The sequence below is a fragment of the Rhinolophus ferrumequinum genome, chromosome 10, assembly GCF_004115265.2.
Source record: "Rhinolophus ferrumequinum isolate MPI-CBG mRhiFer1 chromosome 10, mRhiFer1_v1.p, whole genome shotgun sequence".
NCBI classification, from domain to species: domain Eukaryota; kingdom Metazoa; phylum Chordata; class Mammalia; order Chiroptera; family Rhinolophidae; genus Rhinolophus; species Rhinolophus ferrumequinum.
Window position 1 is genome coordinate 23,015,134 of NC_046293.1, and position 13,664 is coordinate 23,028,797.

The window sequence follows — 13,664 nt, forward strand, 5'->3', positions numbered from 1 at the left end:
GGCCTCCTTGCAGCTTCCATGCAGGCGCTGAGTGAAGACTAGTCAGACTGACCTGCAAGGAACTGGGGCCAGGTCCAGAGGAAGAGGGCTGTGCCACTGGTTTCTGGGCAGCAGGTGGGGTTGAGATGTGTGCAACGAAATAATGAACGATGTTTGACCCTTGCTTTTACTTACACTTGAAAATGTTCTCACCACAGAGCTCTGGGAGGCTGCTACCAATCAACGACGTTAGCATTGCAATGTGCCAGCTCTTAACCGTCTTGGGTTCAAAATGAATTTGTATATAAAATGGTCAATCCCTCACTTCCTGTGACCTCACAGTGCCTGTCTCTCTCATCCTATTTTTTGTTTCTCCACAGCATTTATTACTATGTAAAACACTATACATTTACGGGGTTATTATCTCTCTCTCCCTAGAACGTAAGCTTTATGAGGCAGAGATTTTGTGTCATGTATCTCTAGTCTGAGAATAATGCCTGGCACATAGTAGGTGCTCAACAAATATTGGTTGGGGGGATTGTATGCAAAAGAGAGACAGAGACAGAGAGAGAACCGAAGACAAGGAGAATTGTCTTTATAAAGAATGTTTCAATTTATTTAATCATTTTAAATCTGAATCTGCATAAAATGATGGTTGGTTGCATTTAGTTCAAAGCATCCCTGTGACATGAACTGAAGACAATCCTAAGTTTGAACTTTTGCTACTCACCATCAGGTCCAGTGGCCACAGCAATCAGCCCTGTAACTTAATTTGCATCCACTGATGCAAATGACAGCCCCAGAGGCAAGTGACTCAGAGGATTTTTGGGGGTGGGTGATGGCGGGAAGGGGGTCAGGACTCACTTACGATGACGGGTGCCAGAACAGTGCCCTGACTGCGCTTCTGTCACAGCCTATGGCCGTCTGAAAAGGAGGGTACCTGAAGGAACACAGGGAAAGCCAGTGGTGCCTGGGGATTCTGGGATACAGAGACTCAATTCTTTTACTGAGTTTTGATATACGCAAAACAGGGTACCAATGCCCCAAAAGGATACAGCTCAAAAGACGACCTAAAACAAACATAAGCATGAAGTTTCTGAGAAGCAGCAAATCTTTCTTGTACTCATTCTCTCGTTGGATTTCTCTAATTTCTCTCTCTCTTTACACACACACCCTTTTCAAGACCCCCTCAGGCCAGATCTGGGCAGAGGACAGACACACCGTGCGGATGCACAGACACGTTTGTGCGTGGTCTGTCACTGTGACAGAGCCCACTTGGTGGTGGGGCTGACTCGCTCACACGTTGGTGTGCTGAGAACCAGAAGACGCGATGCTGCCTGGCTGGCTCCTGCCTGAGGGTGCCGAGCTGGCCGCCAGGCTCCTCCTGCTCTGATGCCCCTCTCCCTGGCTCCTGGGGGCCGGCTCATCCATCAGCTTGAGCTTCTCATGCTCCTCTTTCAGGAAGAAGTCCACCAACAAGCTCTTTTCTTTCTTGATCTGGTCACTGATGTCTGTGGGGATGTCTGGGATCATCCAGTCCACGAGGACACTCAGGAACATCACAAGATTCTGCCAAAAGCAAGAGAGGAGGATTGAGAGGAGAGGCCTGGCCCAGGAACGCTAGTGTGCCACTGTCCACCCCTGCCCATCAGAGTGACCATCTCAGCAGTGGGGCTGGAGTAGGGTGCAGCCGTGAAGATCACACACCCGGGAGCAGATGCCTCTGTGTTATTCTGGCTCCACTACTTACCAGCAGGTGATCTTAGCCAATAAGCATAAGTGCCTTTTGGTGTCCCCATGTCCTATGTAGAGAGTGCAATAGTAGCAGTTTCTACCTCCTGGAGCTGTGCGCGGGTTAAATGGGTTAATACCTCGTGCACTGTGGGGCTCGGTAAGTGTTGAGTGCTGCTTCTTCCCCTCCCCCAGCCCATCTCATGTGTCCTGCTCTGGCTTCTGGGCCTCGAAGCCTCCAGGTACCCTGCTCCAGAGCTTCCTGGGGAGTGGCCGTGAGGCCCAATGGCCTCCCCAGGGCTTTCCCGGGGCTAGTTGCTTCTCTCTTCCTTGCACCTGATCCTCTGCCCTCCATATCAGAGATGGGCCTTCAGTCTCTGCACTGAATTCTCGCCTTAGCTGACCCCACGCATTATTCACACTCACTGTATTCTGTTCTCCATTCTACTCCAGCTACTCTAATCACACTGGCCTGTCTGGGACCCCTGCCTCCAGCTCCCCTTTACCAGTTCTAACCGTTCGTTTGCACTTGTAATTGGCTCCCTTCTGTCTTCTGAGCCACATCCCCTCCCTTATAAATACAGGTAGGATAAGACTGCATTTTCCTGGGAGCATTTTCCATTAAAGTGGGTGAATATGTTACAACAGCACCAGCATGGCCCAATAAACGTTTGCTACTTCGATAATCTGGTTCCCACCATTTCCCCAAGCCACCTTCACCCACACCCTCCCAATAACTCCTTCAATTGTGGCATTCTTCTCTGCCTGACAATTATGTGGTCATGTGTCTTCCCCTCTGAGACACAGAGGACAGTGATGGAGCCCAGAACAAGATAACAGAGCACTGCTGTCTTCCAAGCTCCAAACCTATTCACATCTCTACCTTGAACCCTGTGTGTCCCTTAGGAGCCCACGGGAAGACTTTGGGGAGCAATGGCTGCTTCCAGACGCTCCTGGCTGCCTGAGGTAATCTAGAGCTCTTCAAGTCATACACTCTTCTTTTAAACCAGCTCCTTACTGTATGAGGGAATGTGACAGGTGACATATGGTAAAGTGAGGCGACTTCTGCAGGTGGGGTAGCAGGGGGATGTCTGAGCAATTTTTCAAATATATCTCCCCATCTCTCCAGAGGAAGAATGGCTGTCTTCTTTAGGTGAAAGACTAGCCGGTGGATTTCTACACTTCCTGGGCTGGGGTCGGGGGCAGGATATTTTAGAGCCCTCCAGAGAGCTGCCTTCAGGGAATACAAAAGCCTGAGGGGGTCTATGAGAAAAGGATCTGGGCTTGTGCTCCAGCCCTGCTGGAAGAGCGGCAGGACCCCGAGTGGGAACTGGGGCCTCGCACTCAGAGAATCTCGGCAGTGCAATTGGAGCTGCCACTATTGTCAGAGATAGGAATCAGTGGACTCAAGTTTGCTGTTCATTCAGGGATGGCGATGGCGCTGGCGGCCCTCCTCACCGGATGGCTCAGGGGCTAAAGCAACACTAACAAAGGCGGGAGCCAGCCGAGAGGGCTAGAAGGAAGGTTCAGGTGGGGCCGCTTGTCTGCATGCGAGTTGAGACTCTGGTTTCTCCTGCTCTTCCCACTTCCCTTTGTTGTCTGACGTTTAAATGGGACTCTATGTCCACCCTGCAATTTATTCCACATCTGTCTTGTAACCTTACTCTGTGTTTTAGTCTCTTTCTGCAACTCCATCAGTTAATGGAAGCCCTCTCAAGAGTGCTTCCTGCCTCACCCAGGGAAGGAAGCGAGCACTCACTCTGCCTGCCACATGCGAAGACCCTTTGTGTCACACAGTGCCATGAAAACCTGGAGACGAGGGGCAGGCAAGGAGACATGGCTGTCTTTACTCTTGCAGCTTGAATTCTAATTGTCTACTCCTTAGCCAAAGAACTCACCTGGAAGATGATGACAAAAGCCAGACGGGCAGACAGAACAGACCAGTACTGTTTGGAAAACTCGTATGGGTTCGGGGCCCATGGTGGCTCTCGGTAATCCTTAAACCTGCCCGAAGAGAAATACGCTGTTACGATTGGGAAGAGTTGGAGGGGAGAGGGGGACTTCTCTGAGGGAAACCTCAGGGGTCAAAGTAGCAGGCCAGCCCTTGGCTCTCAAACTTGGGAAACAGGAGGCAGAGGGTAGGAATCCAACCGGTAAGTGTCCATGGAATCAAAGGACCAAAGTCCCAAAAAGCCAATGTCAGCTTAGAAATGTCTTTTCCTACTCTTTCTCCAACATTCCCAAAAGCTTCTTGTTGGTGTTTGGATTCTCCCTCCAGAGGAGTCCAGGAATCGTGAGAGGACCCCAAAACAGTGAATCTTGGCTCTTGGCTTTTGGCCTCTAGAGGAGAGGGGAGGTCCCCAGACCCTCATACAGTTCTCTGTAGCCCATCGGCTCAGTGAAGATACAGGTGCCAGCAGACAATCCTGGGCTTCATTCCCAGGTGTTTGCTTTGAGACTGTGGCTTTGAGAGGGGCCAGCCTCACTTGATAGCTGCATTCTTATACCCAAAGGAAAGCTGACAGCAGCCAAGTTGACGGCTGAATGAATTTAGGGTGGGGGAGGGCCGGGGGTAACAGTCACGGTTGGTCAGTATCATCCTCTTTTACTAACCATCTTTACACTTTGTCTAGGTGGCTTAAGAAACAAAATGTCAGTGCCCGACGTGAGCTCCTCAGATTCGTGGAGAGGTCCAGGACTTTCCTCACCGTTGCCTTTTCACCCCTGTCTTGGGATGACGCATGTGAAAAATGGCTCATTTTCTCAGACTCACTTTTTACTAAGCCTGGAAAAATTACAAAAGCTGGTACCAGAAGAATTATGACCCTTCATGAAACAGTTTCCTCCATGGAATTCAACAAAGCTTTGATGCTCAGTGAAAGCAAAGCAAGCCGTGGGCTGGAAGAAGAAGTGGGGTGGCATCAGGCCACCATGTGGGGTGCACGGCTGCCAAGGAAGGCAGGGTGGGGACTCTGTCCGAGGAGGGGCCAGGAAGGGAAATGAATATATACTGAACAGACAGTATGTGTCAGTCTCTGATCAAGAAATTTTTCTGTAAGTTTTCTCATTTTATCTTCACAATGGTATCCTCAGGCAGGCACTGATGTCCCCGTATGATACAGGAGGAAACTGAGGCTCAGAGAAGTTCAAGTACTTGGCAAAGATCTCATGGTCAGCAAGAGGTCAAGGCGAGAAGCCAAGTCTGGCTGAATTCAGGCTTTTCTCCTACCATCACAGAGCACCTTACTACCAGCTGCAATTTGGAGGGGGGGTGGTAGTCAGTGGGTGCTCTCTGTAGCTTCCTTTGCCCTGAATGCACCAGCTGCTCTGAAGGATTCATGGCAAAGTGTGGTGGCTCCCAATTGCCCAAGGAGATACGAGGGAAGAGGAAAAATAAAATCTGAAAAGAGATGCACATGAAAAGGCAGAAAAGGCCTAGAAATAGAGTGAGCAACAGAAAGAGACAAACAGAGAGGTGGACACTGAGCATTCGACTAGGTCTGGGCAACAGGCCAGGAGCTGCTCCCTCTCCACCCAACTCTCCCTCTTCCAACAGCTGATCACAGCTGTTGCAGGCCTGGTTTGACATTGGGATGAAAAGCAACGCTAACTGCAGTCCAGTAAACCACCACGGCATTCATCACATCCATCCGTGGCTGAGGACAGAAACACGGCCAGCTCCAATTATGCCTGCTAACGGGAGACGGGGCGACCGTGGCTAAAGGAATAAGGACATCTTGGGGTGGGAAACAACTCAGCTCCCCCACCCTCCTGCTGCCCCGCAAAGCACCCTATGGCAGAAGGGAATGGCTCCTACTCTTCTCCAAACCTCCAAGGACACACCCACTGCTTACCACAGGGAAATCCTTCCCTAGGTCTAGCCCCATGTCTCCTGCTGTAATCAAAGTCTGTTTCTCTTGTTCTCTAGCTCCGTCTATGAAGGAACAGATGTTCACTGACCTCAGTATGGGAGCCATTGCTCACCCTGCTTTTTTCCAGTCTGAAAAAGAATCCATAAATAATCGAATTCTAGTGTCCCACCTCTACTACTAACTCACGCCGCTTTTGGAAATATCACTTTGCCCCCCCTCCCCCCCCCCGAGTGTCCACAACTGTTTTGAACCTAACAGGTGCACCCATCTCATCAAGCATCTGAGGAAAGCCTAATGCAGAGATATGTCCAGAAAACTATTTGAAAATACCCCTGTACCGATGGGCGAAGAGTGCTCCGTTAGAAACTACAGGGCAAGCTATCCACGGAAAAGAAGAACACACTATTTAATAAATTACGCACCTGTTCACATTTTTCTTTCCAAAGCTAACTTTTTAAAAACGGTGACCTACAGTAGCAAGAAATACATTTTAAATTAATGTATAAATATGTCACCGAAATAAAAACTACACAAAACATACTTCTCCTTGCTGTATGCAAATGAACTGGTATTTTTCTATTCTATTCTATTCTTTAAAATGCTGATCATGACCTACTAAAGTGATTTCACAACCCATTAACGAATCATAGTTTGAAAAACATTGATTCCAATAAGTCTCTGCCACCAGGTAAATGATTGGTTGTTTACATTCCAATATAAATTCAGATTTCATAATTTAAAAAAATTTCATCCTTCTTAGTCAAGCTTATCAAATGTTTTCACTGAGTAACTAGGAGACACTAATTAAACAAAGAGATAATTAGCTTTGAGACTAGAAATGTCCACAAAAGACAAAGTGGCGACAGGCCTTAATTGTGCCCCCCATGGTGACAGCTGTCTCTTTTGCTTCTAAGTCCAAGGCAATGTTGGCACAACACTGGCAAAGGCGTAGACTTTGTAGTCAGGTGTTCTGATGCCGCCTCCATCACTTCAGCTCTGTGCTATCTGGCCTAAAGTTCTGATGGCTAAGGCCATCGTCTATAAAATGGGCCTCAACTTTCTCCATCTCACAGACTTGTAATGAAGATGCAATGTCAGAGAGCAGCACTCAGCACGCCACGTGATCTATCAGCTATGCACCCAGTAGACAATAGCTATTCTTTCTCCTTTGACTGAAGGTAACTTATGAAATACACCTTTTATATTAAAAGAGGACAGATATTCTTACTCCTAGTTCCCCCGGCTTTCCAGGGGGATTTCTAAGTACTCGAGCACAGACACTCTAAGTTTCCCATGGTGCTAATATGAATCGAAAAGAGTAAGCCAACTCCACAACTGAAAGGGGCTTCTCTCAGGATCTATGTCCAGGTAAATGAAGGCGAGGCTCAGGCTGGTGGAAAGTAACTTCTGCTCCATTCCCATCCGCTCAAATGCTTTCCCAAACCAGAACATTTCCCCTGGTGGAGGGAGCTTGGTAGACCACGGCCCCATTGGGCAGCCAAGCACTGGGTGACCTCCATCTCTGGTCACTTCCTGCATCTGCTGGCCGGGATTCAAGCTCAGGGATATCATTTCAGAAACCGTTCCCAGATCTCATCCTCACCCATCCAGTCCTTTAATTTTTTTGAGCCTTAACGTTAATTTTGAAATTTCCCTTTAGCCTTCTAATAAGGAGAGTCTTTCAGTAATGAAACAACCAGAGTGCTTAAAAGGCAAGTATGCATTTGGAGTGGCTATGTCACTTACTAACTGTAGGACCCCGAGGAAGTTACTCCTCATCTCCAGATCTCAGTCTTCTCATCCATAAAGTGAAGCTAACAAAATGTGTATCTCAGTACTGAGGACACAGACGGTGCACACTCCAGCTCTCACCCCAACCACAAATAACAGAATCCATATGTGTGCGTGTACACTAAATATTAAAGGAGACAGATTGAGAGTTCAATAAGACGACACATGTGAAGGTGATTTCGGGAGACTTCCACAGGAAATGGACACAATGGTTTCTTCTGGAAGAGAATGACTGGGGTGGGGCTGGGAAGAGAGTCTTTTCCTCTTACATACATATAAATATATATTTTCAATATATCTATATAAAATATAATTAATAATTATACATTAATACTTAATATAAATAACATTAATTATATATTATAAATTGCATATATACAATGTTTATATTTAAATTATATAATTTATATATTATATATACGTATATATAATATATACATACATACAGAATTTTATATATAGACACAAACACCCAGGATTAGGGGCTGAGAAGAGTGCCTTTACACACACACACACACACACACACACACACACACATACACACACACATATACGCACATACAGAATTATGTTTATAATAAAGTTCATAATTTCAAAAGAAGAATGTAATTAATAGCAATCAATACTCAGTTGACCCAATACATTTTTATACTAAGATTCGAGAGCAAAATCACAGCGTTAACTGAGACAGCCTTGTGTACAATATAAGAATCAACTTATTTTTAAGCTTTAAGATTTTGAACTTTAAGTTTACATTAATATTTTACCTAGATTGCTCTAACACTATGAAAAATTACATCGATTGAGTTGAATTTACACATTCCCTAAAGAAACAAAGTTTCCATTAACTCAAAATATATTACAGTATTATAAAACAAACCCATGAAACCATACCTTAAAGTTTCTACAAGTTGATTTTAGTTAATGCATGGATAAATGTCTAGAAAGATTCACACAAATATGTTAACCTGGCAGGGGTTAGCGTGGGGGTGGGACAGAGTTCCAGAGGTTGCCTGTAATGTTTAGAATTGTTATAGGAACAGGTGAATATTCTACATGTGTAATAAACTTTTTTCTTTTAAGCAGAAAAGTATCTTTGGAGATTATTTATTCCAAGTCCTCATTTTTACAGTAGGGAAATTGAGGTGCAGAGAAGAGACTCAGCTCAGATGTCCCCCTTCCATCTTCCCTTGCAGGGGTGACCAGTGACATCTGTCACAATTCATCACAATACTAAATTACTGGGCAGGATGGGTGCTGAAATAACAAACCGAGGAGCTGGTTATCAACAATCAGTAATTTTTTAAAATGAGGTTTTAATTACATTAAGAATTAGTCAGCAAATGCATTTATTAACTCCAATCAGTGACATGTAAAAATAATTTTTTAACTAGTCCCAATGGAAATTAGATACGGTAATTTCATACCATCTGAGCTACTTAAAACTGCTTTCTGAATTTGCTTTTAACAAGGGGAAACAGTACAGGCAATTAGGAACTAATGAGAACCCTGTCAGTCTAATGGTTGACAAAGATCAGGAAAAGCAACACCCAGAAAAGCTGGCTCTACCTTTGGTTTCAGCAAAAAGCAGATGAGAGGGAACTCACCTCTTCAAAGACTTGGGATATGAAAGAACTTAGGTCCTGTAGAAAAACCCAGCAAGAGCCACCCAAGGATGCTGTTTCTGCAGGCCCAGCACCACCAAGAAGACCCTTTGGGTTGACCATGCCCAGGTCAGCTCCTCCAGCTCTGGAACCCAGGTCCCTGGCCAGGCCCTGCTCTACTGATATTTCTGCTCCCTTGCAGCTGAGCTGGGAGCCCAAGCCACCATCTATCTTCCAGGATGCAGTGGTCCTTAGACCTTGTCAAATGGCCACTAATCATGCCTATAGAATGACGTCACAGGACTGTTTATGGAGCAGCCCTGCCAGAGCACTTAGATGGCTGAAGCCAACGTTGCTCCAAAAATGCTGAGAATCCATCTCAAACAGGAAACTGGAGACTTGTCCTAACTTTTACTGCTATTTTTAAGATACCTCTTCCCTGGTTAGGCGGGGTTGCAGCCGGAGACCTTAGTTTTATTTGACCATATTTATCTCCAGAGGTCACTGAAAACTAAGAATAAGAAGGGTCATCGAGTTCCCAACACTATTTGCCAGAAAATCAGGGCAAACTTCATTTCCCACCACAGATGCAGTTTTAAATGCTGGCTTTGGGACTAGCTATAGAATTGTCTCTGTTTCTCACAATCTCTTTCTCATACATAGTCCCTTCCCCATTTCCAATCTCTCTCTCTCTCTCTCTCTCCATCCCTCCCTGCCTCCCTCGCTCTCCTACTTCCTTTCTCTCTCTTTCTCACTTCCTTGGTCCCTCAGTTCTGTTTCGTAACCACTGACAATTCCTAGCTTGCAAAGACATCAATAGGTCATGTCTCCACTTCCTAAATCTCCAGAGAATATGATGACCCAGACAAGTTCCCACAGCATGCACTGAATAGGACCCATTTGAGGCAGAAATACCCATCAACACTTCTCATCCAGTAGGAAAGGTAGCTGTGAAGCACACCTATTTGATCGGTTCTATCTAGATGCTCTGCTGATCCTGCTCTCTAGACATCTGCTTACACTTTAAAGTGGAGTATGTCTTCATTTTAAATGTAACCCATTACTCTTCACACTGCGGTCAGAGACAACACCAAGGAAAAGTTTGAGCTCCTCATCACTGCTCTCAGTGGCTGTGTGATGCCCTAAGAGGGAGGCCACACACTTCCAAAGGCCCACCATGCCTGTCTTGGTCTGGCACTTGTGCTTTCTTCCAGCCTCCTCTCTCACAGCTGAGCCCCAACCACTATGAACTGGCCCCTCCACCTGGAATACACTGCTCTCCCTGGAACTCCTTCTCCACTGGACACTCCCCTTCCCATCCACCACCACTCCTCCCACCCCACTCTCCATCCAAGCTGGCTTGGTCCTATGAATAAGGAGTTTCAACAAGACGATCTCTCTGGCCCCTCTGGTACTGTTCATTCTTCAGGTGTCACCTCCATGGAAGCTTCTCCTGAACGCTCAAGTCTTGATGAGGCACATGGCCTCCGTCCTCAGGGCTCTCAGAGCTCTCTGCAGTGACCCTACTTTAAATTAGTAAAGCTATATTTTGGTTGCTTATTTACTTACTTAACTCCTCTATCTAGACTCCTTGAGGGAGGCACTCTGTCTTGCTCCCTGTTATACAACCAATGCCAAGCAAATAGTAAGTTCTCAAAAAATAGTAGCATAATAAACCTATAATCTTCACTGGTACTGATTAAGGAAAAAATGATCAGATGCTCCAAAAATCATTTTGGTTTGATTCTGGAACTGTAAATAAAGTGTCTTGGCAGAAATACAGAATTCATTTCCTACACATGCACCCATGCACTCAGTGGCAGAATTCTCAAAAAACGGGCCACAGATAAGCCCTCTACTCGTATGGAAACAATGGAGAGAAGTTCTGGGGCTCTACAATTGGGTGGAAAATCCAGTGACTCCAAAGGCAGATAAAAGAAATCTTGATCTGATCCATGTGTACTAATAATACCTGGTGTCATGGGCATTAGTTGTTTTGGCTGAATGGAATCCATTCATTTTGACTTTTCACTAGGGAACTACCTCCTACTTGGGGATCGCATGCTTCAGTTGGAGATGATTTCACCCCCACCCTCACCCTAATGGTCCCAAAGCCATAGAGAGAGTGTTACGTTCCTCTGGTTCCAGTGATTGGTTCTGGGTAGGGCATGCATATGGATCCTAGTCAATGAGCTGCAAAGAGATTTTCGCAGAGATCACTGGGAAAGAGGTATGGGCTTTTTTCTCACTGGACTTGGACCCAGTGTGATACTGGCGTGTAGTTGTTGGCAGTCATATAGAGCTGGAAACTACACCACATCAACTGGAATGGAGTTGGGAGACAGAGAAACATTTGGTTGGAGCAGACTCGATTCAATCGACCATTGCCTAAAATTAGGCCTACCCTCAACGTTCGATATGGAGTCACTCAATTCCCTTTGTGTTTAAGCCTGTTTAAGCCGTTGATGTATCTGGAAAGCATATTCATATGTGTTACTGGAAGATCTGAATGTCAGGGGCAGGGTCAGAGAACCTCAGTGCTCTGGACAGACATGTGCTTCTAGACTAACTAAAGAAACAGACAGTGTTAACCTTGGCTCCCCACACGGTACGTCACACTGGTGCTGCTCCCCCACTGCACAATGAGGTGGGAGCTTGTGTTCTTGGATAAATGTGAGTTTTACTTCAGGATTTATCATCAGAAACCTCTGTAATCTTGGAGAACTCTTCAACTTTCTAAACCTGTTTCTCTTTATGTAGTATCAGGAGTTTCAACAAGATGATTTCTATGGTATCTTCCACTTATAAAAATGATTGTACAATTCTCACTTTCCAATGCCTGCTTGTTTAATGTAAACCTATTGACTGATTCCATAGACCCTGCTGGAGCAGATCTAGAAGCTACCAGAAAAGGTCTCGAGCTGGTACAGACTCTCTGTGCAGTGGAACTATAGCTTTTGGATCTGCAGACCAAAATCCAGCACCATGGACAGACAGTCTGGCATACCAGCCTGTGGAGGAGCAGCCCCAGGGCCGTGCAGAGTCTAGTAGAAAATCGGCCTGCATGCTACTTCAGTCTAATAGTCAGAGTTTTCATAGCCCCAGACGTGGAAGTTTCTGAAACATCTAGGTTGATATAAATTGATATCTGTGACTAAATTGACTCATCCATTCTTTGATCTGGGCTTTGATTTTGAATCTTTTCTTGGTTGCTTAGAGTTGAACCCTAAAGTTATTGCTCCTGAAACAAAACTACCCTTCTATTTAAACCACACATTGGTACGGTTGTTTAACTCAGCCATCTGGATTGAGAAGACCAACTCGTTTTCTCTCTTTTGTGGTCTCAGACTGTGAATCTGAACTTAAGCAGCCATCTCCCACATGGCTGCCCTTGAACACCAGGGTGTCCCAGGCGGGAAAGCACGGCAGACATGCCCAGGGTCATCAGTGCTGCAAACGCAACTGAAACCTGGCTTCTTCAATAGAGTCCTCAACAGCTTTCACATCAGACACTATTGGGGATGGTCCAAGAAAGCCCTACATCTTCCTAGCAATACCTTTTCCTAGGTTTTTGTTTTTGTTGTAGTTATTGTTTTACTTTTTTAATTGATGAGGTGTCATCCTTGATCAAGTCCTTTATGGGGACTATCATTTAGCCACAGTACAAAACTGTTAAATAATTTATTGGCCTCTGCTCTTCTTCTCTTTATTTGCCCTTCTTAGGTAAATAGTGGAGAGTTTTCTGTTTCTTGGCTTCAAGGATCCCTGTGCTGATGGTTTTCCATCATGACTCTAACCTGGACCTTTCTGGAATTCCAGCTTAGAGAGTCTAGGAGTTAGATGAAAATTTCCCCTTAGATTTCCTACTACTGTTTTAAATGCAACATGATTGAAATAAAATTCATCGTATATACCATAAAATTAGAGTCTCTTAGCATCTTCCCCATCTCTGTCAGTGGACCCACAATTTCCTAGTCCTCTGACTTCAGTCCAAACTTTGAAGCTACCTCTCAAACTTTGAGACTCTCTCTTACGTGTCTTGTCACCAATTTGCAATGAGTTACATGAAATAACTCATCTTCTGTCATCTTCCGCCACCTTGGTCTGTGCCCACCATGGTTCATGTCTGAATGATGCAGCAGCTCAGCTGCCCTCCCTGAGCTCCCCCAATTTTAGTTCATCTTCCTGTCTGAGACCAGATCAATTTTCCAGAGCCTACCATTTATCCGATCATTCCTTGACACTAAAAAGGTCAGTATCTTCCTATTACGTCACCTTAAAATTCTTGTAAGATTTCAAATTTTCCCATTATCTACTTTATCCTACCTATTCAAATTCAACAATTTTTTTGGCTTATACTATCTTAGGAGTTTCTACATATATTTTATTTCTTGGATTATTCCCTATTATTATCTTCTAAGCATTCTCTTTGCTAACAATATCACCTAGTCCCTAAGTGTTATCTAACACGCCAGAATCATCCCCACCAACATGACTTTGTCCATGCTGACTCCCCATCTAGGATACTCTCTCTTTCTGTTCTAGAACTCCCTGTGGCCTCTTCGGGCAGCCTACCTCTCTATTCTAGCCAACACTGATCTCCCTCTCCTCTGAATACTTACAACGTTTACGGTCCGTATCAGAAATAATTACCAAATAACCTGCTATTTCCTATCTGTTCTGTTTG

At 45.2% G+C, this 13,664-nt stretch overlaps 1 protein-coding gene across 2 annotated transcripts in view; it reads right to left on the reverse strand.

Annotated features, from left to right (window-relative positions):
• Positions 1–623: 623 nt before the first annotated feature.
• The window catches only part of ANO2 (anoctamin 2), a 309,555-nt gene continuing 296,514 nt past the window's right edge, over positions 624–13,664 (reverse strand). For both annotated transcript variants that reach the window (XM_033117469.1, XM_033117468.1), the window contains exons 24-25: positions 3,609–3,714; positions 624–1,548 (exon numbers count right to left, since the gene is read on the reverse strand). In XM_033117469.1, coding sequence (XP_032973360.1) covers positions 1,276–1,548; positions 3,609–3,714 — 379 coding nt within the window. In that variant the 3' untranslated portion in view covers positions 624–1,275. The remainder of the gene's footprint in view (positions 1,549–3,608; positions 3,715–13,664) is intronic.